The 27,051-nt window shown below is 49.9% G+C and overlaps 11 protein-coding genes across 11 annotated transcripts; 7 read left to right on the plus strand and 4 right to left on the minus strand.

The window, feature by feature from the left end:
* Positions 1-1,343: 1,343 nt before the first annotated feature.
* ATEG_07943 (Ser/Thr protein phosphatase family protein) lies at positions 1,344-3,431 on the plus strand (the record flags this gene model as incomplete). Its single annotated transcript, XM_001216564.1, has 2 exons — positions 1,344-1,653; positions 1,714-3,431. The coding sequence occupies 2 exons, from the start codon at positions 1,344-1,346 to the stop codon at positions 3,429-3,431; spliced, it is 2,028 nt and encodes a 675-aa protein (XP_001216564.1).
* A 1,160-nt stretch (positions 3,432-4,591) lies between these two features.
* Positions 4,592-5,608, plus strand: ATEG_07944 (uncharacterized protein; the record flags this gene model as incomplete). The annotated part of the gene is made up of 1 exon (XM_001216565.1): positions 4,592-5,608. One exon carries the CDS (start codon positions 4,592-4,594, stop codon positions 5,606-5,608), a length of 1,017 nt encoding a protein of 338 aa, XP_001216565.1.
* A 973-nt stretch (positions 5,609-6,581) lies between these two features.
* On the minus strand, positions 6,582-8,233 carry ATEG_07945 (cytochrome P450; the record flags this gene model as incomplete). Its single annotated transcript, XM_001216566.1, has 3 exons — positions 6,582-7,169; positions 7,216-7,600; positions 7,653-8,233. The coding sequence occupies 3 exons, from the start codon at positions 8,231-8,233 to the stop codon at positions 6,582-6,584; spliced, it is 1,554 nt and encodes a 517-aa protein (XP_001216566.1).
* A 792-nt stretch (positions 8,234-9,025) lies between these two features.
* ATEG_07946 (uncharacterized protein) lies at positions 9,026-9,870 on the plus strand (the record flags this gene model as incomplete). Its single annotated transcript, XM_001216567.1, has 2 exons — positions 9,026-9,312; positions 9,363-9,870. 2 exons carry the CDS (start codon positions 9,026-9,028, stop codon positions 9,868-9,870), a joined length of 795 nt encoding a protein of 264 aa, XP_001216567.1.
* A 1,342-nt stretch (positions 9,871-11,212) lies between these two features.
* On the plus strand, positions 11,213-12,158 carry ATEG_07947 (sulfotransferase family protein; the record flags this gene model as incomplete). The annotated part of the gene is made up of 2 exons (XM_001216568.1): positions 11,213-11,401; positions 11,454-12,158. 2 exons carry the CDS (start codon positions 11,213-11,215, stop codon positions 12,156-12,158), a joined length of 894 nt encoding a protein of 297 aa, XP_001216568.1.
* A 757-nt stretch (positions 12,159-12,915) lies between these two features.
* On the minus strand, positions 12,916-13,949 carry ATEG_07948 (putative extracellular guanyl-specific ribonuclease; the record flags this gene model as incomplete). Its single annotated transcript, XM_001216569.1, has 3 exons — positions 12,916-13,028; positions 13,079-13,609; positions 13,658-13,949. The coding sequence occupies 3 exons, from the start codon at positions 13,947-13,949 to the stop codon at positions 12,916-12,918; spliced, it is 936 nt and encodes a 311-aa protein (XP_001216569.1).
* Positions 13,950-14,619: 670 nt separating this feature from the next.
* ATEG_07949 (DUF3632 domain-containing protein) lies at positions 14,620-15,546 on the plus strand (the record flags this gene model as incomplete). The annotated part of the gene is made up of 2 exons (XM_001216570.1): positions 14,620-15,016; positions 15,065-15,546. The coding sequence occupies 2 exons, from the start codon at positions 14,620-14,622 to the stop codon at positions 15,544-15,546; spliced, it is 879 nt and encodes a 292-aa protein (XP_001216570.1).
* A 923-nt stretch (positions 15,547-16,469) lies between these two features.
* On the plus strand, positions 16,470-17,350 carry ATEG_07950 (uncharacterized protein; the record flags this gene model as incomplete). The annotated part of the gene is made up of 3 exons (XM_001216571.1): positions 16,470-16,714; positions 16,761-17,031; positions 17,087-17,350. The coding sequence occupies 3 exons, from the start codon at positions 16,470-16,472 to the stop codon at positions 17,348-17,350; spliced, it is 780 nt and encodes a 259-aa protein (XP_001216571.1).
* A 634-nt stretch (positions 17,351-17,984) lies between these two features.
* ATEG_07951 (uncharacterized protein) lies at positions 17,985-19,603 on the minus strand (the record flags this gene model as incomplete). Its single annotated transcript, XM_001216572.1, has 5 exons — positions 17,985-18,038; positions 18,100-18,138; positions 18,191-18,243; positions 18,357-18,612; positions 18,731-19,603. The coding sequence occupies 5 exons, from the start codon at positions 19,601-19,603 to the stop codon at positions 17,985-17,987; spliced, it is 1,275 nt and encodes a 424-aa protein (XP_001216572.1).
* A 2,517-nt stretch (positions 19,604-22,120) lies between these two features.
* On the minus strand, positions 22,121-22,867 carry ATEG_07952 (putative NlpC/P60-like cell-wall peptidase; the record flags this gene model as incomplete). The annotated part of the gene is made up of 1 exon (XM_001216573.1): positions 22,121-22,867. The coding sequence occupies one exon, from the start codon at positions 22,865-22,867 to the stop codon at positions 22,121-22,123; it is 747 nt and encodes a 248-aa protein (XP_001216573.1).
* A 1,535-nt stretch (positions 22,868-24,402) lies between these two features.
* Positions 24,403-25,215, plus strand: ATEG_07953 (uncharacterized protein; the record flags this gene model as incomplete). Its single annotated transcript, XM_001216574.1, has 2 exons — positions 24,403-24,840; positions 24,907-25,215. 2 exons carry the CDS (start codon positions 24,403-24,405, stop codon positions 25,213-25,215), a joined length of 747 nt encoding a protein of 248 aa, XP_001216574.1.
* Between the last annotated feature and the right edge of the window lie 1,836 nt (positions 25,216-27,051).

Genomic DNA, 27,051 nt, shown 5'->3' on the forward strand with positions numbered 1-27,051 from the left:
CTTTTTAGAAGTATCAAAGTTGATAAAGGACAGAATTGTGTCACCGAATTTAATACAAGTTGATCATATTGTGTGGATCTATGGATCCATATACCACACTATGGGAGTTGCTTAGATAGGTTCTGAAATCATTGAAAGCCATCAGTTACCCATACGAATGAACATATTTCATATATATACGACCGTCGACCTTATTTAATTGTACCTGGGATACGACTGGTTTATAGTGGTGACATATCGGCCGATATCGATAATGCTTATATTACTAGTCGCCTGGGAAGGGGTGTCTTTCATGGTACAATAGTGGATGTTGCATCGAGACTAATTCAATACGATAGCTCAACATGAAAATTAGAGTCTGCCTGTACATATATATTGTAAGGTACCCATATCAAGCAAGGGATACATGGATGGACATGCCATAGGTTCGGAAAATTGACATATCTGGGGACTTTGCGTGAGATACGTTGGGAGAAACTCCGCAACTGGGTTCGAGCACTCGCTTCAACCTCCCCCATAATTCCGGTTGCTTTCGGAATTGACGTAATTTACACAAGATTAATTGTTCTTCATAATCCCGAGGTACTATATACATGATTAATATCAATTCCATACAGATTAAGTGTTGTATATGAAGCTCTGTTTTCTTTGTGGTCGAGCATCGACTCGCATCACCCTATTGTATGAATACGTCATGACAAGTCTTTATATCGCGATTCAAGCCAAGCTAACTACCTGGTAACCAGTTCATAAAATATACTTTAGTCGTTGTCGGGAACGGAAAAGCTTCTCGAGGCGCGACTAGCAGGTCAGTGCCTAAACAAGGCCATACCATTCTGGTTCGCGGCCCTCGTGGTTTTGCGGCCAACTGGGTGAGGGTCCCGACTGCATCATTTCTCTGTTTACCGTTGGACAAGAGCGACTATCTGGTAGTAGTCGCAAGGTGTTCAAAAGTGATCTCTGGAGAGTGGGATCGCCAGGTTGATGGGAACCGTGGTAGGGAGTCAGAGCAATTTTATGGGCCAAATGTAACTTCAACCTGCGGATAGGGTTGCAACAAGGAATCCAGCAGCTACCTTAGCGTTTGATGGATCCCATCTATTAACATCCGTTGCGTATCATCGGAGTGAAACAGCAGGGTGGTATGCAGCCACTACATGGAGATACTACCAGCTAAAGTGGCAGGTATACAAAGGGTATATCTGCCCCTTTTACTGGGTCATCTGCGTCTTTTCTTCAACCCTACTTTCTGTCAGCATTATTTGCACCGGATTATAACTCTACTTTTTAAATACATGCCGATAACGGCCTAAACCAGACTACTAATTTTGGGGGCTAACAAGATGCGATCTCTCACTGTGCTTTCTACTGCAACGCTGCTGGCACTTGCCACAGTGCCTGGCGCTGCAATCGACGACAGCACTATTGATCCTCAACAACAAAAAGAAGCCTTTAATACCACTGAGATACCCCGGGCTCCTCTTCCTTGGGGGATGGTCAACTTTCTGCACACAACGGATACTCATGGATGGCTTGATGGGCACGCGAATGTACCCAGCTGGGGTGCTGACTGGGGCGACTTCGTTTCCTTTGTCATGCATATGAAAGACAAAGCCTTAAAGAAGAAGGTAGACCTTCTTCTTATTGACAGTGGTGCGTTGTTTCGTTCTCAGAAGAATATCCAATGCTAAAGTGGTCACCTTTTCCTTCCAGGAGACTTCCATGACGGTGGTGGCCTCAGTGACAGTACAAGCCCGAAAGGAGCCGTCTCAGACAGTATCTTTGAGAACGTTGACTACGATATCGTGACAATTGGTAACCACGGGGTCCGAACCGGGGCAGAAGCTTTGAACATTCACCACAACCTATCGAGGGTTTATGGTGACCGGTTTCTCACCAGTAACGTGGACGTAAATGCCAACGGGATACTTGAACCAATTGGCAAGCGATATCGCGCCTTCCAAACGAGAAATGGGCTACGAGTCGTGGCGTTTGGAGTTACTGTCAATGACCCTGTCCTCAGGGATCTAAGAAATACAGAAGTATACAGCGCAGGCTGGATATTCCAACAAACGTGGTTTGAAGAAGCTATGAGGAAAGACGCTGACCTGTACCTGCTTGTTGGTCATGCGCCTACTTACGCTTCTTGTCTGGATCCTGAAAAAGATAACCCTCTGGTGTGTCTGCGCGATAGGATCAGGAATTCCACAGATAAGCCTATCCAGCTCTTCGGGGGCCACGCCCATCATCGAAACTTTACGTGCTATGACGAGAGATCCTCAGGTATCGAATCTGGCAAGTACTGTGATACCGTGGGCTGGGTGGCCTTGAACAACGTGTCATCACCGGCGTGGTCTGGTGCGAAGGCACTGACGGGTGATGAGCCCCGCCCCAGCAAGTCCTGTCCTGTGAACAGTCAAGGGAATATAAAGAACATCCCCTATCTACTTGATCGCCGATACCTGGACTGGAACCGCGTAACGTTCTCGTACCATACGGTCAACCTGGAAGGGGACGCCGACAACCCGTCCGTGCCAGCATCCTTCGATACGCCCCTGGGCCGCAAGGTCACCGACGATATCAACAAAGCCCGACACTTACTCAACCTGACCCACTTCCTGGGATGCGCGAAGGAAGAGTATTGCTTCAATTGCAAGAAAGTGGGACAGGACGGCAATATCTATGAGCTCCTCAAGGATGCCCTCGCTGACACGGTTGTCAAGAAAGAACGTGCACACCTGGCGCGGGTCGTGCTCTCCAACGACGGTACAATCCGGGATAATATTTACCAAGGTCCTTTCATGACAGGGGACGCCTATGCTGTCGTGCCCTTTCCGAATCATTTCCAATATATCGCCAATATGTCATGTCATTATTTCAGGAAGATGACTTCAAGTTTGCAGGCAAAGCAAGGCGTTTCCTGCATCGATGACGGCGATGAGAATAAGTTGCCTGTGATAGACGAAAATGATCATGGATCCCGGCCTGAGTCACACCTGGAACTCCGGCGCATGTTTGGTGGTCGAAAATTTCAACTAGCTGCTAGTTCTTACAAGCACGCACAACAAAAGGAAGAACAGAAACAACACAGCCCGGGGTACACAACGCACGACGCTTTGGGCGACGACGGAGACGACACTCTACACTCGCCTGTTATCGAGAACGAAAGATACATGAAACTGTTCTGGGCAAATGCCAGCTTCCCGAACGCGTCTCATTACCCGCCTTCATTTGATGTGGTCTTTACCAACTACCTCAAGAAGAGAATTCTCGATGCTCTTAATAAAACTGGGGCTCCTTATACAGACGATGACGTTGCTGATTACCTGCCCCGAGATTATACTAGTAGAGAGGTGCTGGTTGATTATACTGCGAGGAATTGGGGCCAGGATAGGGAGAACTGTCCTATTCGGAGGCCGGGGGACCGTTAGCCATCCAAGTACGGGAATTGACTACCTCCGCACCGGGGCAGAGTGATATATTTGATTTCGAGGATGGAAGTATAGGTAGTGAATTTTGCTGAACTCTCTTGCTCTCCTCGCAGCCCAGGATTTTAGAGGTCTTTCCTTTTTTCGAAGTTAAGGGCGGTATGGCACAGCCTAACAGTGTTACAATTGGATCACTACACTGGTAAAGCCCGACTGGTAATAATATTGATTATATTCAGAAAATATGATTGTATCATGGTCTGGATCCTGGTTAAGCCGGTTTATTTACTGTGTTGCTTGCGATTAACCTGCTCGCCTTCTGTCCTCAGGATGCATCCCTTCCACGATTGAAATCCACGTCCTCTCGACCCGATGCAAAGAAAGGGCCGGCACCGTGGTAACCATGCCATCTATTGAGACCATATAGTTTAGCACTTATCACCTCCCCGTGAAATCATGGTGATACCGAGACATACCATGGTCTACACAGAACTTATCTATATCCAAACCAACATTGATACCCTAAGCTCTATTCCATAGATCGTGGCGCGCCGACCGAGAGAATCGACCGCACCACGGAACTAGTTCTCTCTGAGCGCTGTTGGTGAATAGTAATACATATCGACTGCGACCAACAGCACAACAAGCATTCCATATAAGCCGTCCGACTCGGCCAAGTTATATCTATGAACCCCTCGTTCAATTGTAGGGGAGGGCTGTTATCTGAAAATTATGGTAAGCCTTAGTATGGGGGGGGGGGGGGGGGGGCCTGGACTTCGCCAGGGGATAATGCACAGTGATTTACCCCCTCCCAGTACCGTGCCAAGAATTCTGGGTCGGCGGAACCTACAGTCTCCGACTCTCCCAGCTTCCGAAAGCCTCCTCTCCACGTCGGGAACGGATGTTCGCATCTCCCGTCGGATCCTTTTCACCGTAGGTAGAGAAGAAGCAAGATCCTCCAATGACATGCCTAGACGCAGTCAAATTAACGCATGCTACGCCATGAATAATCGAACTATAACCTGGTTGTACGGTGTAGTAGTCGTTGTCTATCCGCTGTTGATGAGGTATATAAACCACCTCCGATCTCGTTCCCAGTGTCATATGAAGGCCAATCGTCCGTTTCTCACTCCACTTCCAACTTTAGCATTTAAACAATTGACATGTCCCCTGCAAAGAAGCTCAAAGTAGTTGTCGTCGGTGCTTCCGGCGAGACCGGCACCTCCATCATGAACGGGCTGCTGGCATCGCCGGCCCAATTCGAAGTCATCGCCCTGGCTCGTCCCGAATCCGTCACCAAGGACATCTACCAGGACCTCGGCCAACGTGGTGCTTCCGTTAAAAGCGTTGATTTCAGCAATATCGAGGCGCTTACCCACCTCCTCATGGGTACAGACGTCGTCATCTCCTGCGTTTCGATGGCACAGAAGGAGGTCCAGGACGCTCTCATCGATGCATCCTCCAAAGCCGGTGTTGGTCGCTTCGTGCCCAGTTTCTTTGCGACGTGCTGTCCGCCGCGCGGGGTGATGCAAGCCCGGGACGTGAAGGAAGACAGTCTCGACCAGTGCAAGCGCTTGTATCTCCCTTACACTGCCATCGACGTTGGCTGGTGGTACCAGTTCAGTCTCCCTCGCGTTCCCTCTGGCAAGCTGGATGCGGTCGTTTCTTTCCCTGATACTGTCATCACCGGCGATGGGAATACCAGAACGGCCCTGACAGACTTGGCTGATATCGGGAAATATGTCGCACGCATCATCGCCGATCCTCGCACTCTGAACAAACTGGTCTTTGCCTATAACGAAGTGACTACCCAAGATAGGGTCTGGAGAACGGTGGAGGCAATCACCGGCGAGACGATCCCCAGACAGTACTTGTCAAAGGGAGAGGCGGAAGAGATAATGGCTTCGGCTGGCCAGGCCATCGTTGAGGACCCAACCGATATGGATGCAATTGTTACGAAGGCCATGATGGAGTATAGGTACAGCCGCAGCATTCGTGGTGACAACACCCCTGAACATGCCGAGTACCTGGGCTATCTCATTGCCAAGGACCTCTACCCCGATATCAATGGCAAGTCTGTCGATAACTTCGTTCGCGAGGTGGTGGAAGGGAGCAGGGGCGCCAACCTCTACATCGGTAGAGATCATCCGCTCAACAATCTGGGAGAGTATAAAATCTAGTGGTGTGTTGCCTTCGTGTGTGTCAATATTGAATGGGTTGTATCTAGCAAAGTGTTCAACTACACCGAGGAGGGCATATGGATGGAGATGTTGATATATATATATTGCACCATCTGCTTTTTAGCTGCTGCTCGTTCATGAGTCCTTCATATGCGTACAGGTTGCCTCACACCCGAATCTGTCAATCCCTTTACCTCAAACCTATCGGAATCAATGTGTTAACAGGTCTGTATATTTCCAAGGAGGGAATGAGTGAATCGATGCTTGTCTTTAGTGATAAGGACTGCACTGAGAATCCTTCGGGGCCTCTTTAGCAAGGAGCCCGTCGGCGATTTCATCGAGCGCGATTTTGCCCATAGGAATCAGTCCTTTCACCGAGCCTGCGGGGATACCGGACATTAGCTTAGACATAATCTGAAGGTAAATTGTTGTCCAGCATGAGTAGCGGGAACAACCGTACAAAGGTCAGTGGCGACAATATCGCGTCCAACACCACACAGGCCAAAACGGTAGCTGCACAACCGCGGCTGACCCGGCTCTGTAAGCGTCTTCCAGCAGCACCGTCCATACATTACCTAGCTAACGAGCTCCAGGTGCTGACTGCAAGAAGCACAAGGCCAGATATTTTGTGCAGCCCGGCAAAACAGCATGCAATAAATGCTGAAGGCTGGGCGTTCAGTGCATCCCATACAACTTTGCCCAAAAGCTTCTGGACGAGAGTTGATATTGTCCTCCTAACGTGACTAATCCCAACATAGATCTACGTAGGATACACTTGCATGTAAAACCTTCGTAGGCTAAAATACAAATCTCTCACTGACTGCCGAAGGGTATTACGCATACGAAGGGTGCTAGGAACCGAAAATTGCGGCGGAACGGCAACATTGATAAATGCTAACTAACTGGGAACGTGCAGACACTTAATCGCTTCTGTATATACAACTTCTGCAAAATATCAAAACAAATGCATATACTACTCAATCCACCTGACCCTAGTCGGAAGGCCCTGTGACGGCTTAGCTGTGACATCCAGGACCTGATACATGAACGTCCCCTCTTCATAAACAATTTCGAAATCAAACGTCCTCACCGTCATCACCAAGGCAATCTTGAGCTGTATCAAAGCCAACGTTTGGCCCAGACACATGCGTGGTCCCTTCTCGAATGGTCTCCACGCGTCTCGCGGCACAAAATAAGGATCCGCGGGATCGGTGACGAGGTGCCGCTCGGGATAGAACCTCTCTGCGTCCTTGAAGAGATCTTCCCGACGCATGGTGGCGCAGTTGTTAACAAGAACCGCGAAGGGGTACGTGGGCCATTCTTTGCCGTCTGCGAGGATAGATTGGTCTGGTTGGCCGCGCCGGAGACTGACGCCTGTCGGAGGCCATAAGCGGAGGGCTTCTTTGATGACGGCAAGGGTGTAGGGCAGGTTGTTGACGAGGCTGGGGTCACTGCGAAGGGTATTTGCGGCGGCGGAGGGCTCAGCGCCAAAGAGGGCCTTGTGCTCTTCTCGGAGAGTGTGGAGGACCTGGGGATGCTTGCTTAGGGCGGCGTAGGTATACTGGCTACTGTTAGGGGTGATGATGTAAAGGCTGTGAATGACTTACGCAGAGTGTGCTGGCGGACGTGTCGTGACCAGCGAAGATGAGCGTCTTGACGGACGCGATGAGCATGTCCCGCGTGTCTTTATCCATGGAGGTGCTGGGTGGGATCGTCTTGTTCAGGATGCGGCTGGTGGCAATGGCGTCGTCGATGGCGTAGTATTTGGCCTTATCACTTGGAATGCTCGTTGGACCGCTAACGACTCGTTGGTCTACCAGCTGACCAACGTAACGGTCTAGAGCACGCCCATTATTCCATTTCTGATAGTATCGCCGAGGGTTGACGTCGTAGAGATACCGTGACCAGAAGTCCTGGGGTGCCAGGGCGGCCTGTCTTCGGAAGAGGTCGAGGAATTCATCGTCATCCCTCTGCGCGTTGCACTCAATTCCTCTATACTGTGTCAGTTCACGCTGGGTCAGCCACAAGTGAATGTGTAGCTTACAGGATTACACGAGCCGAGATGTTGAATATCATCCTCGCACCTAGATCTTCCATTCTGAAGATGTCATTCCTTTGAGCATGTTCTCTAAGGACACCAGCAAAAGCCACCGCTTCATCCACAATATTCGGAACATGCTGGAGCAGCTTCCGCGGCTGGAAGCCCGGAGTGAAAGACTTGCGAGCGATGAACCAGTCATGACCATTCGCAGAGACCATGGACTTCTCGCCGAGGATCGGACCGGTCCACTTTTGCATAACGGCCGACTCCTTGGGAAGATTCATCCTGTGGACAATCTGCGTGGCCAGTTCCGGATGGGCAATGACAAGCTGTGGCGGCGCGAGTGGCCACAGATCAAGGTAGAAGAAATCACCGAGACCGTACCGCTGGCGCATCAGGTGCGCGAACAGCTGTGGCGTTGCGTCCGGGGGTAGAGTGCTTGCGATGTCGCGCATAATCAAAAAGTGACCCCAGATAGCGTGATGCGGCGGCCCAGGGAGATTTTTGAACATGGCGCGTTGCTGGCGCAGTCTCACGAGGAAGTAGCTCACTAGAGCGACTGGGATGAGAAATAGAGCGAGCATGGTTGTATTCGGGTGTTGAGGACCAGGAGTCAACGCTGGTGGAGTAGATACAGAGTTGCAGTGGTGAAGAGACGACAAGGTAGGCCAGGTATTCAGCTTCAAACATACTGTTGAGCACGATTCTGTTCAATATGATGTGTTAGAAATGAGTCCGCTGAGGTCTTATATATTCGTTTCCAGGAGGCCAAGGCTGATTCTGTGATAGTTCTTTCGTGATGTTGAATCTATTTCTGGGTTTCTGGGCCCGAGTTTTCGTATACTAACAGTAGTAACTTGCAGGCTGCAGACCCTCCGAAACCGACCCTTACGAGGCTGAACTATTAGCCCTGGCAGCTAATTTCTTGGTATTCATGGCAGTGCTTCTTTTGAGTGTGGATTCTTCCCTAGACCCAACTACGAGATTACGGCTGTGCAGGAATCGGCCCCATCTCGTATCACTCCATGTGCCTTAGTATATGGTAAAATTCATGAGTCCATGGACATCGTATAGATCAGCAGACCGCATCTGCGTATGATTTTAACTCAGAAGTCTTTGGGACGCCTCGTATGTGACTAATTTGCCTTTTTCTCTGCCATGTATGCCGTATGGGGGCCATGGGGCCGCTGGATGAATCTCACGCCGCGTAAAAGGATGATCGAGGATATCCCGGTGCCAATGATTGAAGCGATCTGTAGTTATAGTTCTTTACCGTCCTTTTGATAAAACTGGATTTACGAACTTGTCTAGAATCTCCTCAACCTCAACTATCGCGCGCATCAACTAATGATCGCTTGACCATTTCCAAATTCACCATGTTCGCCCTGCAAGACGCAATTTACCTGGTCGAATTGGCATTCTATGCCCCTATCGTTCCTGCTATCCTCTTCATAATTCTACTCCATGGCAATACGCACCCCTACACATGGCGTCCCGTCGTGATTCCCCTCATCATTCTGTCCGGTTTGCGAATCGCCGCAGCAGGGCTCGGCCTAGCTGCCATGGACTCAGCCAAATCCAATCTCCTAACAACTGCCACCCTCCTGGACACCATCGGCCTCGCGCCAGTCCTGTGTCTCTTGATAGGGCTTCTGATTAGAGCGTAAGTTGACTGACTGCCCTAGCCGATGTACATTCTAACATCAATTGCAGGAATGCTCCTGTATACAAAGGGCTTCCGCTCTGGGTTTTCATCCCGCTACAGATGATCACCATAGCAGCTACAGTGATGACTGCATACGGTGGCAGAGACCTCTACACAAGCAAGGATAGTCAAGCGAAAGACATCCGCTTGATGCGCGCCGGTATCATCCTCTTCATCGCCCTTTTTACCGGGGTCGTTCTCCTCTCCGTCGTCACTATGCTCAAGGTCCGGGTGAAGTTCTACCGCACTGAACGTGCAGCTGTTGTGTGTGCTTTGCTCTGTGTGCCCTTTATGAGCGTACGTCTGGCGTTCTCGGCTGGGTCATTGTTTTCTGGGGAGCAGTCCGTGTTGAACCCGATGGCGGGAGACGAGACCAGTATTTGGCTCCATTTCCTTATGGTCATTGTTATGGAGTATATAGTCACACTTTCTGCCACGGCTATTGCTTTGACTGCGAGAAAGGTGGTGGTTCTGACGGCGGGAAGAACTGATTCTCTCAAGGACGAGGAAATTTGAGACATGGTGTTGATGTTTGTTTATGGCCGGATGGTGTGTCTAGCGACAAGTCTATGATCGTATTCCTGATTGTTCATGTCTTTACTTTGGTTGGCATTTCTTGTTTAGTCTTATTATTGTTGAATATGCTCAATGATCTCCTACATGAATCTGTCCACATGTGTAATCTAGACCACACCACCGGCGATGGAGATACCTTCTTCAGTAACTACAACTCATGGTGCCGCAGCGTACAGCTATGAGATTCGCTAACGTAGCGAATTTTAGCGCAATATGACAGCTATTCAAACTACATTAGATGTATCTGAGTATGGGGTGTGGATCAGTTCACATGCCCTTCTTCGCATCTGATCACACTAACTTCATGGTGGCAGCAGAGTTCTCCGGTTGGAGAATAAGGGCCAGAAAACGCAAAGACCTCCATCTGGGAGGCTTATCTCGAGGCATACTACCATAAACCAGAACGTTCACGAATAGCTAAAACTTCTAATTATGGCACACGCCTGGAAGGGTCATAGACGATGCAGGCGTAACACTAATCGTGACTAATATTAGATACGACGCTGATGCACCATTAGATACGAAGAGAACTGGCTCGGACAATCATCCTCGATGCTGAGCAGTACTTTAGCGGCCAAGGAGAGAGGCCGATATTGAGAGAGCCTTGCCCTTTTGGCCCCATATTGGTGGGGTTGGTGGGAGGGTCGACTGACACGAATATTCTACCACCTAAGTAGTCATGAAGATCTTCCACAGGAGGCACGCATTGCTAGCTTGACCTAAGAAGTCAGCCCTAACGCTGTTTGCTTTGACTACGGAGTACAGACTGTCCTAAGCCGAAGACCATGTGGGGATGTTTCACTATGGGGGCCGAATTCTTCCTGCAGAGCCTCGTGTGGATTGCCGATCGGAAGGAATATGCTGAGAGGCGCAGGTCGCATTACGAGCTAAAATTATCTAGGTTAAGGTTATCCTTTCAGGACGCCTCGTGTTGGGGCTGCCCTTGGCTCGGGCAAGTCAGGATTGTCAAGACCCCTTGGCGATGCTTGCGATGCTTAGTGGATCGCCAACGGCCCCAACCGTCTCATGTCAGGTTGGATCTATTCACGAGCAAGCCAGGCACTCACTCCATGGAGTGAAGGAACCAGACTACCTCTGCCAAGATGTTGGTCTGTTAAACCATCAGTGGCAGTGTTTTTGCAATTGGGACCAAATGGGTATACGAGACTGTATACTGCAGTTTGCTACGGGTCAAAAACCTACTAATACGCACTGAATGCGCGTCAGAGTCGATCACTCCGCACTCATCACTCATCTCAACTACTCTATAGTATATTTCACAATGGATGTCACAAAGCTACACATGGACATGCACAAGTCCAAACCCTGGCTGTATTACCAGCTCAGCATCCACACTCTAGGCCTTGTCCTTCGGTCTGGTGTGACAATCACCAGCCCCGACCCCAAGGCAGACGCGAAGCTTCAAGTCACATCCGGCGTCCACCATGGAGGAACTATCAAAGTCATCGTGGTGCGTCCAACAGGCCAGAAAAGAAAACTGACAGATGACTGACACAACTTAGGCTGGCCTCCCGCGCACAGGGACAATCAGCATGAAGCGAGCCCTCGAAGAACTAGGCTACGGCCCATGCTTCCACCTCGCCGAGCCCCTCTGTCAATTCGATAACCTTCGGCAGAGCGCTGCCATTGTCCACACAAAAGACACGGCTCTTCGGCGGCGCAAGCTCGCCAAACTCCTCCAAGGCTGCGAGGTTACCCTCGAGGTTCCCGGGAGCGCGTGCCTCCCCGATCTCCTGGAAATGTACCCTGACGCAAAGGTCGTTCTGACAGAGCGTACTTCCGCGGCCGTCTGGCTGCGCTCATGGCGCGGCTTCGGTATCGATCTGCGGTCTGAGTGCTTCCGCTGGGTCGGGTACTGGGTCCCTGGCGTGGTAGCGGCCAACGATCTCTACCGCGGGTGGATGCAGCTGTCAGCTGAGCGGTTTGGGGTCAAGGCCGAGCCGTCAGAGGAGTTGTACCATGCGCACAGTGCGTGGGTGAAGAGCGTTGTGCCGCGGGAGAGGCTCCTGGTGTTCAAGTGTCAGGACGGGTGGAGACCTCTGTGTGAGTTTCTGGGGAGGCAGAGGCCGAATCCCTTCCCGCATGGCAACGAGGCAGGCTATTTGCGGTACTATAAGCGCGTTGCCATGGTTTTGGGCATTTTCCTATGGCTGGTTGTTCTTGCCATGTTTGTGTTGTCGTTATTTGTGATGTCTTTGCTCGAGTAGATTGCGTATGCACTGTTCCTATCTGTTTTCGGGCCTTTATACCTTGGTGTTTTGTGGAACATGTATTCTAAATTTCTTACGCCTAGCCATGTTTCTGTCGCGAACAATGTTGATTGTTTTTATGCTGCCACTTTAGGAATACACGCTTTCTATGCATTATAGGGATGTACTTGTGAGGCCCTGCTATAAGAGGGCGTGTCATCGAATAAGAGAAGACATGGCCTGCACTATGATATACTTTCGGGGAGACATTCAGGCATGACAGCAACCACGGCTACAACAGCAAGCGCCGTTAATGGCGACTGGAATCGAATCCGCTTCTCAGGGCGGGGTGCAAAGGAATGTAGTATAGTAGCAGCAGTCTTGGATACATCATTGCCAACCCGACGTTAGAGGGCAAGACTATCTAGTTTAGTAGATAAATGATGATTTATGCTGATCTATATTGACTAAGTGAAGCACACCCCGAGAGCAATGTAACCCTGCTGTTCCCCGTTATTCAGGGCAATATTCCATAGACCGGCTGGGATCCGCAAGTCCCCAGCAAGGGACTTTTCCATTGCCTGCACAAAAGATGATTTCGCGAAGGCATCTGTGCATTTAAAAAATGCATGCGTTATCGAATTCAATTCCATTCCACCGACAAGGGAAGGAACACGACGACTAACAGAGCACAGGCTATGGAAGAAACAGACAAATCAATTAAGCTCCTAATTTGCAACCTCACCCATTAGACCCACTAAACTAACAGTCCAATCTACTCATCGTTGACAGTACAGCGCGAGAAAGAAGCACCAGCGCTCTCAATCATCACTCCAACAAAGCTGTTCTTGTAGTCGGTCACAACACGGTACTTGCCGGGTTCGCCGCCTGTTCAAATAGTCAGTGTCAATCCCAGAACCATGATTTTGATCACTGACCAGTCCAAGTTCCACCTTGAATGATAGGATACTCGCGCAGGTCTTTGGTGACGCCCTCGAAAACCTGGCTGTTGCCGCTCCTGTTGCCAAAATTGTGCGGATAACCGCCAACGCCATAGTCATCCCACTTCTTGCACTCTTTGAACGCGTTCGCAACATCGTCTTTCGATAGCGTCACACCGTCAGAACAGGTAGCGCTGCCGATCTTCTTCTTGTTGCCGCGGGTGGTCAGGTCGCTGACAGTGTGGCCGGTGGATTCCACGGTGGTCACGGTGTCAGTCACCTGGACACTGCGCTCCACGTTATCCTTCTTGTCACCTTTTTCCTTGTCACCTGTTTCCTTGTCATCTTTGTCCTTGTCATCTTTGTTCTTGTCGTCATTGTCTTTGCCAAGCTCGCGCTTGGTGTTTGTGACGCGTGTGCAGGCCGTATAAGCACCGCCCACAGTTGCGCCGGTATGTTGCATCACACCGCGGAAGTCGCCACGGTTGTCCTTATAGTCCGTGACCACCCGATACGCTCCCGGTTCGCCTGCAGTCGTCAGCTTGTGTCGGTGTCTCTGCTGTTTGGGAAGCTTACCGCCACTGTACACTCCATCCACGATGATGGGGAATTCCCGTAGATCGGTGCCATCCGGAATATTGGCAAATACTTGTTGGTTGTTGCTCCTATTGCCAAAGTAGGCCGGATACTTGCCGATGGAGCCGTCGTTGAGTCTGCGACACTGGTGCAGTGCCTCCCGAATGTCATGTTCAGACAACGTGGTGCCATCGGGGCACTGGAAATCGGCGAGTTTGGCGCGTTTGCTAAGCTGAGGAACGGGAGAAGCATGGGTCAGGACCATCAGTCCGAAAAGAATGATAGACTTCATATTGAAGAACATTCCGAGAGGCTGTGCTTCGGGCAATGGGTTTAGAACGGGAGAGAGGATTCTGAATCGGAATGGATTACTTTTGATGCCGTTAGTTCTGTCGATAATAATGATGAGAGGACCGGTGATACCCTTATGGCTTTATATCTTTTGATTAGTTCAAGCCGTCGCAATTCCAACATGCTTCTAATATCAGATCACTCTTAGAGGGCCTCATCGTCAGGCTGAGAAGGGTGCCCTCGATGGCCAAGGCTGAACTGTCCTCTATGATTTGGCCCCAGGTTTTCGCCCTGTGCATGGTTTGTTCTGTATATAGATCATTGTCTTGATACTGGGACCAGCCCTCGAAGATGAATCATGGCCTCAGTGAAAGTAGAGATGCTAGGAGTGCTCGATACCTTACACCCTTGGGGCCAAGAGTGGGGGCCGGGAGTAAGCACTACAAGCTTCTGGCCCTGCAGCCAAGATGGGCCGTGTCAGGTGTCAATCACACATCATTCAACACAGCCCCTTACGTCTGTACAGCCTCATCTGCTTCTGCAGATCTTAGTTGTCCCTCATCCTTCTTTGATCAATCAGTCAGTCGAAGTTTCTACTTTCCACCTTCCCCAACTCGCTTTTTCGATCTACGCAAGAACACCTACTTCTTTCTTACCTGCAACCCTTCAAAATGGGAAAAGAGAATTTTATCCTGCAAATCGAAAACTCCGTTGAGTTCAAACTGCTCGACAAAGTAGTCAGGAACGATGTCACAGCGCAAGATGCAGTCCAAGGCGTTATCGACATGACTATGACTGCATTGTCCATTCATGGTCCAAACAAGCAAGGGGGTATCGGTCTCCCAGACTACAATATCTCGCTTGCGGTGTTGGAGCTCGCTCAACGCCTAGAGCCATCCAAACACACCACGCTGGTCGAGTTTATAACTCGGCTCCAGAAACAGATTGCCGTTGATCCATCCACGAACGAGCCACTGAGGGTCCAGGGGGATACCCTCTGGACAGACATGCCGTCATTCGGCTACACAGAGCTTGAGACGTGGTACGAGTTTGGTGGCGATTACAAAGGTGATGGTTCTTCTCCAATTCAACGGATCAGGACGCTAACATACCCAGATCCATGCAATGCAACGATGGACTCTGGGCAACGGGATCGCTGGGTGAATCTCAACGCTTTCCTCGCGCAGCTTACTCAGGCTGCAGATATTTGTTATCCACCTCCCACGGAAGAAGTGCGATTCTCTCCTCTGGACAAGTCCCTACGGGCCATCTGGACTATCGCCATGGCACTTGAGAATGAGGGCCCTCTCACGTCGCTGGGAGATACAGCGGCGATGGAGGCTGCCTGCCAGTGGTTCATCTACGCTGCAGAGCGGCTGTGGGCGAATGTGCTTAATAATCGCACATATCCTGAGGCGGCGGGTGCTGGGCCGGGAAAGAGATACGCAGAGGAAGGGTGGTCGGGGTATACGCGGCAGCGATGGGCAATTTGGGAGGATGCGCTGAAGGGGGCCAGGACGTCATGCGAAAATGATCGGATGGGGAAGCTGATTGATGATGCTTTGGGGGGTCTTAGAAGAGCGATGTTGGATCAATAGTAGATAGACTCTCCCTCACGCACCTCTTGCTTATTAGCCCTTCTTTTCCTCTATTCTATACTACCGTAAAGTACCATCTTCCACTCTTCACCGACATAAAACAGCTATGAGCGAGCAAGGAATCCATCCCTGCTAAATACAATGATATTGCCTGTGCTTCTGCGGGCTCTATCATGGCCCAGGTAAAACATAATATCCAGCGGCGGGGTCATCCGGTCGATTGTCTCCAAGTAATATTCCGTTTGTAAATACATCAATAATAGTTCCTCATCCATTCTCTCTGCTAGTTGAATTGGTCAAATGCATGGGTGACCATGTTGTTGTCGGGAAGTGATGCTCGCAGAACCTAGCTAAGATATATTTCCTCCACACTGGGTGCTTCCTGCAGGAAGGCCAGCATTACTGGTGCATCCGACCAAATCACGTCACAGCCTGACCCAGACAGTGCTGATGGTAGACCTATACAATTTCCCCTAAGCTTAGTATCATTAAGGACTTGATCTTGCAAACCGTACGTTTGACAAGGCTGTTTTGATGGGGTGGGAGTGGGCACCGTTTATTTCTGCCTTATATCTAGGGTCCCCACAATAACATCGCTTCTCCACCGCCGAGGGGCCAAAGGCTCGTGTCTGCGGCTCCTTTGATCTCTGGCTGGTCAACAGAGTGGACAAGCTCGCGCCCAGCCTCTCACAGGAATGCTTGATACGAGAGTATGTCGATCTTTGTTCTGTTGGCAACATGGCGCAGCAGCGGCTGACAGATCGACAAGTGCTATACCCAACAAGGCTGTCTTGCCCTAATGGCCCCCAAGGCCTGTTCGTCTTATTTATCGCTCGTGCTGCCTTTGTGTTGCGCCTCCTGTTCTTTCTCCTCAGTCAAGATAGGAAGAAAGCAGTGGCTTTTCAACAAAAGTGACCTGCACAATGACCAACTCTCTCTCTGCGGCCACCTGCGCGATCTATGCAGTCCTCGCCATACCGGTCCTCTACCTCCTTGTCCGACACGGTCGCTACGGTCTTCTAGGATGGCTTTTTCTGTTCTTCTTTTGCACCCTCCGCATCATCGGCGGCGCGCTCGCAATCAACGACACCAGCGGCGCCGCTAATATCATCTCCAGCGTCGGTCTTTCTCCTCTCCTTCTCGCAACAGCCGGCATTCTACATGAAGCGTTAGTACTCAGTCCCCAAATCCGAGAATTATGCTAAATCCAACAGTCGACACTATCGCATTCAACCCGTCGATAAAAAAATGGAATGGGTCTTCGTCCTTGCCTACCATATGCTGGTTGTCGCAGGCGTCGCCTTAACCGCGGCCGGCTCTGCGAAACTCCAGCAACACGAGCAACCCCTCGACAAGGCCGAGAGGATGGCCAAGGTGGGTATTGCGATTCTGGCTGCCGCGTGGGGGGGTTTGGCTGGCTGGACCGCCTTCTCGTTTATTGTTCCACGGGGAGGGAATCCCTCTCTCGCGAGAGCGGGGACAGTCGTAAGTACTTGGCCCCCGCATACATCCGAATGCTATGTTAATGTCTTGCGAACAGCTGCTTACGGCCATCGCCTTCTCGCTCATTTTAATCGGCATCCGAGTCTTCTACAGTGTTGCGGCGCTGTGCACGCAGAGGGCGTCGCTTAACCCCATCACTGGGTCGCTGGCTGTCCGTGTGGTGCTGGGATTCCTGCCTGAGGTGATTGCCACGCTTGTATATCTTTTTGCGGGGATCAGGACGCAGAGTGCGGCGCTGTTGGCTCGTGAAGAGGAGATGGTTTCCGTTCTGCCGAAACGGCGTGCTCAACCTTGGGTTTAGCTGCTTCAGAGTGCATGCCTTGTTTATGATTGTTTTCTGATATATGCCTAAAGAATGAGACATTGAAATGATTGAATTAATCATAACAGACCGCTCGGACCACCTATAGGGGAACCTCTTAGTAGGTCCGGACGGAACGCGGTTTTCCCTACCAATGCCTTGATAAGATTAGGATCGTTGTGTTAGATCCTAGCAGCCTTAATAAAGTTCTTAGAAGCCGACGCGCTTCTAGAATAAGTATCGTCACCTCTTCGGACTAGTAAGTTTCAGTCAATCCCATGCTTCAGCTACTACGCTGGCAGGTTGCGCAGCTTAGGTGGATTCCTAAGATTTAACACATTTAACTTTGCCAGTAGCAGTTATTGACTCCCAGACGCCCATATTTAGGATAATACATGTATCCAGCGCATAATAGTTCTCTTATTATATGGTTTATTAAAATAGACCTAGATCAGTACATAACCATATTACTTCTCCACAACGACTCAACATTATGCCCTGTGATTAGTTCCGGATACGCGTAAAAATTAAAACCGAAGAAATCAAACAAATATTAAATCAAATCAGAATTAAGTGATAGCCCAATACGACCCGTGAAAGTCACTGTGAAAAAGGCACCATAGGATATTCTTCATTAGTAGTCACCATTAAAATGGGTAAGATCATTTATATGATGCTGTTGACCCATCTAGAGGGTTATAAGTATAGTACCTAGCGATAGAAAGCTTGGGAAGTGTGGATCAACTTACAGCAGCCTTTGGGCTCATATTTGCCATGAATGTATTATCCTGGACTTTGTAACAGCACGTTTGGATGAAGTTAGCGCCAGTTTGTAGCTACCACATATGCTATTGTTAAGAACTCACTTAAGAACTCACTTGTTTGCGGCAAGACTAGATGAATAAGTTAAGTTTAGCCCTGCCAAAGAGAGCTCTGGCGCGACTCGGAGCCTTGTCATGCCAGAATGGTCTAAAGATTTGAGTGCTGTTTTGCCCAATTCCAGTACCGTTGGTGCTACTGCCGCTAATGGCAGCGCCGGCAACATCTGTTGCATTTTTACCACTAGCGGCGGAATCCTGAGCAGCAGTAACGGCGCCATTCCATCCGCTACCACCAGCGGCAGCGACAACAGCGGCGACGGCGGCAGTATTCTCACCACTAGCACCAGAGTCGGCGACAGCAGCAGCGGCGGCAGCGGCAGCAACACCTCCTCCGCTACCACCGGCGGAGGCAGCGCTGGCGGCGGCGGTGGCGGCAGCACTCTTTCCACCCACGGCAGAGGAGACAGCAGAAGCAGCGGCTGCGGCATCCCCTCCACTAGCGCCGGCGTCGGGCGACGGCAGCGACGGCAGCAACTACAGCGGCATCGATTCCATTAACCCCACCGGAGGCGGCAGCGGCAGCGGCGGCGGCGGCGACACCACCTCCACAGGAGGAGGCGGCTGCAGCAGCGGCGGCGGCGGCGGTATCCCCTCCACTACCATCAGAGGCGGCGGCGGCGGCGGCGGCGGCAACTGCGGCAACATTCCATCCACTAGCGCCGGCGGAGGCAACGGCCGAGGCGGCGGCAGCAGCAGCACTATCTCCGCCAGAGCCGGAGTTAGCAGCAGCAGCAGCCGCAGAGACATCCTCTCCATTAGCACCAGAGGAGGCCGCGGCCGCAGCCGCGGCAACAACAGCGACATCCTTTGCACTAGCCCCGCCGGCGGCAGCGGCGGCAGCGGCAGTGGCGACAACAGTTCCTTCACCAGAGGAGGAAACCGCAGCAGCAACAGCAGCCGCTGCATCCTGCCCACTGCCACCAGAGATGGCAATGGCAATAGCGACATTAACAATAACGGTAAGAGGAGGTGGGGTATTCGGGATAGGGACCGGAGTTGGGGGGCTAGTCGGCGCGCTTATAGTACTGCTGCCCGAGCCCGGCTTGCTTGTAGTAGGAGTGGTGCTAGTTGAGCCAGGCTTGCTTGTAGTAGGAGTGGTGCTAGTCGAGCCAGGCTTGCTTGTAGTGGTGGCCTTCGTGGAGGAGGCAGTCGTCTTAGTGGTGCTAGTCGCGGTGTGCGTGCTGGTAGTAGGGGTCTTAGTGGGAGTGGCAGTCATACTAGGGGCGGTAGTCGGTCCAGGCGAGCTTGTAGGGGTCATCTGTCTCTCTTCCAAAGCAGGAGAGTCGGGCTCTGAGTGTGCAACTGGGTTTGCTCCTGCTAACTGCATCGTAATATGCAGCAGCACACTGATGATATAGAGCGAGCACTTCATATTAAAGGTAATTCAGCAATTTTCTTGCGTATTAAGATCTGGATTGTTACAAGTCAGGGAGGTCGGAAAGCCCCATCTGCACAGCTTATATATTGACAAGCAGCGAGTTGAAATATGTCATTCTGATCAACAATAATATCCATCTATGGAGTCTAGAATCAAAGAAGAGCCCAAAAGCAAATGTCGCACATCGTCTGACGCTTTCTTGGCATACGACATGCTTCTCGATATAGATATCCCTTGAGCTTAAGCTGCGATTTCCACCAAAACCGCCCAATCGGCGGTCTTCCCGCGCCCCGAACCTAAACTAACCCCATACCTACCATGATTCCGGTTCCTTCACTTCTGTGGGGTAGGCTTTCTTTTCCGGGGGTTCGGGTGGTGGACTTTCCGAAAACGGCCAAGAAATGGTGTAGAAACGGTCGAGAACGGGGAACGTTTGATATAGATCGGCTGATGCGGGGGCCGCTGGTGAGCTTCCCCAGTTGGAGCTACTTTGTTTATAATTTAGGTTGTAGGTAGTTTGGTCGACGGTGGCGAAGCTTGCATCACTATGTTGCTGGAGTGAATCAGGAGTATTGGAATTAAGGTCACATTACTAGCCCAGGGTTGCCCATCCCATAGCCAGGCTCGCTTCGCGATGGCCACGCTGCATGGCAGCCACTCGAGAGGCAGGCTAGTACAGGTTAATCAATACTAATACTACTACTCCTGCTTCCCCAGAACAATTATATTCTAAACCCTCACAGGTACATGCAAAGGAAGGGCATTTCAGATATACAAATCTTTCGAGGTTGAAATTCTAGACAACCAAGGCTACGTCAATATTACCATTGGTCAGGTGTTCTAATAGACAAAGATTATCTTAATTATTACCACAAGGTTTCCGATCTTACAACCATGGAATCAAATACTGGCCGTTCCGGGTTGTTGCTGTTCCGTATGCAATGTAAATCAGCATGTTATAATCCGACCTTGTATAGTCATACGTATCCATCTTACATTGCGGTTCAACGGGGTCTATCCCAAGCGGCATCAAGCCAGCAATACCAACCTAGATACTATTAGTGCATTATCAAAGCCCATAGCCAGAATTCAGATAGTGGAGCAATAGGACAATTGTTTCATAAATGGTACTGGGCCGACTAATGAATTGCATTTTGGGAGGAGGCTAGACCGTTCCAAATTGAATGTTCCAGAGCTGGCCGTCTAGTGCTACCATAGAAATGTTTGCTACGTCCTAATGTAGGAGATATGTAACCAAATGTGGCTCCCCTCCAGTAGGATTTTGATTAGCTACTTCATGTCAAAGGTGTCTGATGCATTAGGCCCACCAATAAGTCGACCTCTTTCGCATTACCCTCTTACAGTATATTATATCACCTGTGCTGTTTGCAGCAAGCATTCCGCCTAGGCCTTATGTCTAGTTCCTATCACGACTCTTTTCAACCTTCGCAAGCAGACTACTGTCTTTTGTCGCCGTCTATTAAATTCTGTCATATTCCCTGTTTGGGATAGCAGTTCGGAACTCATCCACCATGCCGGGCCAGCGGATTATTTGGATCATACCACAAGTATTCTCCAGGCTGAAAGCGCAGTGAACCTTGTCAATCCCTTGTGGGCTAAACAATGATTTAATGACTCCACAGACGACGAGTCTAGCCACCTTGCTAGGGAAGCAGCAGACAGACTGAAACCAGGCCTCTCAGCACTTCGTTTAGTAGGGAGAATGTTTTATCTATGGAAGAATCTAAAAAGAAAGCGTCTCTGTTAGATCAACGACACTCTACCTATTACACTTAGAATGCGAGGTGTAAGCATGTTGCATTTCCTCATGTTTTGCAATGTCGTCGCCTGACCGACATATATATATTGTTCACGGACCCAAGCCCGCTGTCTCCACCTCGTGACGGATAGATTAGACCTGCAAGACAACTTCGTAGAAGTCTTCTCTGTATAAGTGATCCTTATCTAGAAGGGACCTAAGATACCAGACTTGTAAGGTCTATAATCGCATAGATTTCCCACTTCGGAAATTGCCTGGCTTGTGATATGCATGGAGTCCTGCGGGAGAATCACGATGCAGTGTTGTTGTGCCTGGATTCTGGGAAAAAGCTCCCTTCTTCCCACTCGCTGGACACCATTCTCATCCCCTCTAACCTTTGCAATAAACCCAACCGGCCAGATGTTCACGGTGTTAATCTGCTTTACATCATGTCTGCATGCTCATAGATCCATGGGACTACAATGGTGCCCCGAATGCTCCTTTACAATCCAGGAGAGCCCTATTAGGGCAATCAATCACCGTAACACTATTGCTACTGATAAATAACCCATGAATTTCAAAACTGAAAATGACAAATACTCCTTCTGCTAACCTCTGTTTAATGTCTTGAGCCAATAAATACATTCACTCCATGCTCACACCTCCTTCCACCACCCATTGCTCTCTGCAGAACACAAACACAAAATCGAGTCCTTGCCCAATACCAGAATCGCATTTTCCTTTGCTCTAGCCTAATCAACGACATGGGTGTATCTGTAAGGCTTCGCCGTGAAACTGCCATCCTTCCAACCAACAGGGCGCTTGTACGCGACGCAACCATATGTGCCGCGGCATTCCAGTGTGTTGTACTCTTTCTTCGAACTGTCCGCCCAGGAATGGAACAAAGTGACGTGACCAGCTGCACCACCAGTGCCAGGACCTAAGGTGCCGACAAGGTCACCAGGCTGAAGGTCGTTCCAGGAAATAGGTTTGGCGATGTCCGGGAGACTGACAGTGTTGTAGCCTGGCGCTGCTGCATGGAGGGCCATGCTGACAAAGCCCGAACAGTCTGTGCGGTATTTGCGGCCCTGAGGGTCCGGATACTCCTTGTTCATGGAGTAGGGAACGTGACGCGAGACCCAATATTGACCACGAGAGATGATCTCCTTCCGGCTGATCTTGCCCTTGTAGGACGAGCTGCCACCACCGGAGCTGCCGCCACCGCACTCTCCAGTGACCATTCCGCTGGTGCCCGTCTTCACGTAGTAGTCGGCCACGTAGCATCCATCAGTTGTCTTGTCCCAAATAGTGCTCCCCTGGATGCTTTCACCATATGTCTGGCACGAAAGCTTCACATCGTCACCCTTTTTGTATGTTTTGGTAATCCCATCGTTCGTTGAAGGACCGGTACGGCAGTTGACTTCACTGCCGCTAATGGTGTACGCATTGGCCATTGAAAGGGCCGCAGCTAGGGAAAGAAACAAGTTGGTAAGTTGCATGATGCCAAACCGAAATAATGAGGTGACTTTGTGTGTAGGTGATCTTGCAGGAAATATTGTGCCAATTGTGCGAAGAAAATCACAGAAACAGTGGGAAGTTGGATGACTTTATACCTTTGGTGGAAGCCTCATTCATCAAACCAGAGCGAGTGATTTGCTTTCTTACTACTAATCCTTCGATCTTTGCCATATGCTTTCCTCGGCTAAACTGGGATCTAATTAGGACAATGTTGGCCGTGGCGCCTATTTCCAAAAGGCTGGGAAGTGTCGGATTATCCCCGTCATGCCATGCGATGTAACCACCGACGGGCCGAAATACGATGAGCGGATATTAGAACTACGACCCTGATCTGCAAAGAGCTCGTAAAGAAGCTTTCTTCGTCGTAATGTCTCAGTATACGAAGGAACGTAATTACAGTGCATTTTGCGTGATTGAAGCTTCTATTCACCTTGGGGTTCCATACACCGACGTTCCATCGCCTATAGCCAGGATATTACTCCCCAAACTGCAACCAAAAACCTCCTGTAGTACTGAAGTGTACGCGTCTGGAATTAAATTGGGAAAGCTAATCTGCTATGTGGTTGTCCCCTTCGCTTGCTTGACCGAGACCACTTTAGGCTCACACAATGTGCCGTACTCGATAGCCTCGGTCTGGGTCACCTCTACATGGAGACGGGAACATCGGAGTTTCATAGAGTATCATGAATTCTACTTTGGGGCGAAATGATCATGTGCATCAAACAACGGGTCGACAGTGTCAAGTAAAATCACCCAAAGCAGTATTGTTTCTTAAACTTGGTTATAGCCTATTTTTGACTACTCGTGCCTCGGTTTGTTGCTAGAGCCTGTAAATCATCCACATCCATAAAAAGAGAGTTTTAGGGCTTGACATAAGCGGCGTAGGCTGTAGGGAGAACATTCCAACCAGATATCCACAGAATCAGTGGTTCTAAATTAAGCTGATTACTCGCCGATCAATACGAGATGCAAAATTGCCATCTATTTTTGGTGATAGTGTAACTGGCAGTCCAAGTGGAGCGATACGAACGCTAAGCTTCGTATCGCGGTAGCATCCGAGATCAGCCATTCGGACCGCCCCAGAAGAAGTTAAGCTGGACATATACTGAGGTAGGCTAGACACTCGACCGAGTAGTTGGGCCTTGTAAATATGGGGGCTATTGTTCCTTATACGAACACGTGCTGATTGATGTAATTTCCGAGGCAGAACCGGAGCAATTCCTGATTACGCTTACCCTTCTATACGAGGAAATTGGCGCCTCCGTGTTCATAGTTGACTATGGGGATTTTACCCTTGCTGCCTATCTACTTCAAGAGAATACGGAGAAAAACTGGTCTAGATGACTCCCCGAAATCATTTATAGCTATTACTGGGTACTCCAGCTCCATTATATAAAGGAAGCTCCTCCTCTCAAGTCAGGGTGGTTCTAATTTGTACCGCACACAATATTTTCATATCAAGGCAATCGTTCAAACATTATCCTTCTCCAGTCTCTTCAAACAATCACCGATCATCATGTTGTATCATCTTGTCACTGCCCTTTCATTTGCTGCCACGGTACCCCTGGCCGCCGCATACCCTATTACCGGCGATGGAGTCAACTGCCGCTCTGGTCCCGGCACAAGTCATGCCGTGGTCAAGTCTTACCCCAAAGGACATGAGATATCAATTGTCTGCCAAGCTGCTGGCACCGACGTCAAGGGAGATAACCTCTGGGACAAGACGTCCGACGGCTGCTATGTCGCTGATTACTACGTGAAGACCGGTTCCACCGGCTATGTCACTAAGCACTGCGATGGGGGCAGTGATGGCGGAAGTGGCAGTGGCAGTGGCAATCTTCCCGGACTCACTGCTACTCAATCCTCTCACGCCCACAAGATTATTGACGAAGCAAAGAAGGAAGGCCTCGGTCGTCAAGGTTGTCTGGCTGGTATTGCAACTGCTCTAGTGGAGGTGAGTAGTCGTTCTGAGCTTCTAGAGTCCTTAGTCATAGTCGGTACTGACGCTTACCCTTTATAGTCTAACATCTTGATCTATGCCAACAGCAAGGTCCCCGCGTCCCTCAACTACCCTCATGATGCCGTCGGCCACGACTACGACAGCGTCGGCATCTTCCAGCAACGCGCTGTCTACTACCCCAATATCGCCGCAGATATGGACCCTGCACGTTCCGCCTCCCAGTTTTTTGCCAAGATGAAGAATATCAGCGGCTGGAAGACAATGGATGTCGGCAAGCTTTGCCAAAAGGTGCAGGTCTCTGCGTATCCTGATCGGTATGCGCAACGTGTCCCAGCTGCTGAGAAGATTTGCTCTGCTGGGGGACTGTAGGCTGTATGCCATAGCTTTCTATTGGTTTTCTGTTCTTTTGTCTGGGTTGGATAGCAGTTTCTCATATAGAAAGTCAGAGACCTGTTGAGTCGTATCACTGTTCTACCGTATTGGGCATCCATAACCTATGCTTGATTTATCTATGTGCTGTGTATTCTGTTGTTTGCTACCTGCATTTGTTGCGCAGTTTGAAGCCCTTCATCGAGGAATATTGTCCCCAAGTGTCCTGCAACCTCACCCATGCCCGCCCCCGCCAAGCCGGCGTATAATCAGGATCACTTCCAGATCCGGCACTAGAGCCCCGAACTCATCCCAGTCCATTATGTAAAGGTAAACTGCGGCTCGGAGTCAAGCTTTGCGCGACCGAGCATGTCTTCAAAGGCGCGAAAGTGCGTGCGGAGTGTTTTTTGTGCTGCTGTCAGAGTGTCATTGGGTTGCTAGGGGGCGATGCGGTGCGTGATGGCGGGTTGTTCGTTGCCTGTGGACAACATGTGCATGGCGCTGATAGTGAAAGGAGCCTCTGGGCACCTCCCATCTGTGTTCAACATCCATCCCGTCACTCAGTTCGGAGCGGTTGTACAGCTTACAGGGATTCGAGGTGGAGCAATCAAGGAACATTTGGGAACTCAGTAAACAAGCGTGACACTGAGCTGGATGCGGTGGTCGCAGGATGTCTGTCGGCTGTTGTGGGTTTTAGTTGATAGGATGGGAGCCGGTGGTTTGATACCTAGGTAGACAACGGTTGCGGCACTTTCAGCAGGGTATATTTAATGGCCTTTGCATTCGTATGAAAGTATGGGGGAAACAGTGTACACCGAAGAAAACCCTATACTAAGGCACTTCACAAATATGAATAACTAAAAATATAACGCCATATTTACTAGAGCCATTACCAATAAATCACGGGCCCTTAGGTCTTGAAGTAAATTTCTATATTATCGACGACTCCTCCACAGCCATGAATTTTATCTCTGCCCTTTGCTCTAATTCAGTCGCCAGTCCCCAGGCGGCTAAGATAGTTAACTTTACCCTCCTTTCCACCAATGGTATAGTGGCGGCCCTTGTTTGTATCGAATTCAAAGCAATTGACAAAGCCTTCGCCATCACCAGCATAGAGAATCATCTTGTTTATTCTTTCACCGCCTTAAACTTAAATCCACTGTGGATATTGGCGTTCTTGTGACCGATGAGGTGGCCCTGGTAGTTGTCATCCCAGGTAAACTGAAATCCGTTCAGAACATCGTATCCCCTATAGCTCCGTCCCCAAGCATCGATCTACTTTATTTTATGTTCTCCATGCTGTTCATTGTAGTAGACGCCGCCCATTCCACCATATGGGCCGTTCATAACTTTGCCTCGTGGAGCGGCCATGATGTATTATGCTAGTTCTGAGCAGCACAAGAGATTGCTCGAAGGTCTTAAGATATTATATTATCTCCAATTTCAACAACAAAAGGTCGTAGATGCTGAGGTACAAAGAGATGGTTGCACCATTATATACGTAGATTCATGTGGAGGATATTTGACTGCTCTATCCTATAGGAAGCCCCGGGAGTAGAGTGTATCACTACTCCGTAGGTTTCATATTTGCACGTCCCCCTTTCCCTATTACAATATGAATATAATATGTTTGCACCACACTATCTGGTAGACGTATACAGTACATATGAAATCAACCATTATACTCTTAGTGATATCACAGGCTCGGTTCTAGGCCGGCCCATCCCATGAGATAGAGACAGAGCTAGAAAGCTAGAGACCGTCAAAGTTCTAATCTCCGAGAGCGGTTATATCTGGGCAATTACCATTGCACAAGTGACGTTATGATTCGTTGTC

This window comes from Aspergillus terreus, genomic scaffold (genome assembly GCF_000149615.1).
Source record: "Aspergillus terreus NIH2624 scaffold_11 genomic scaffold, whole genome shotgun sequence".
Lineage (NCBI taxonomy): Eukaryota > Fungi > Ascomycota > Eurotiomycetes > Eurotiales > Aspergillaceae > Aspergillus > Aspergillus terreus.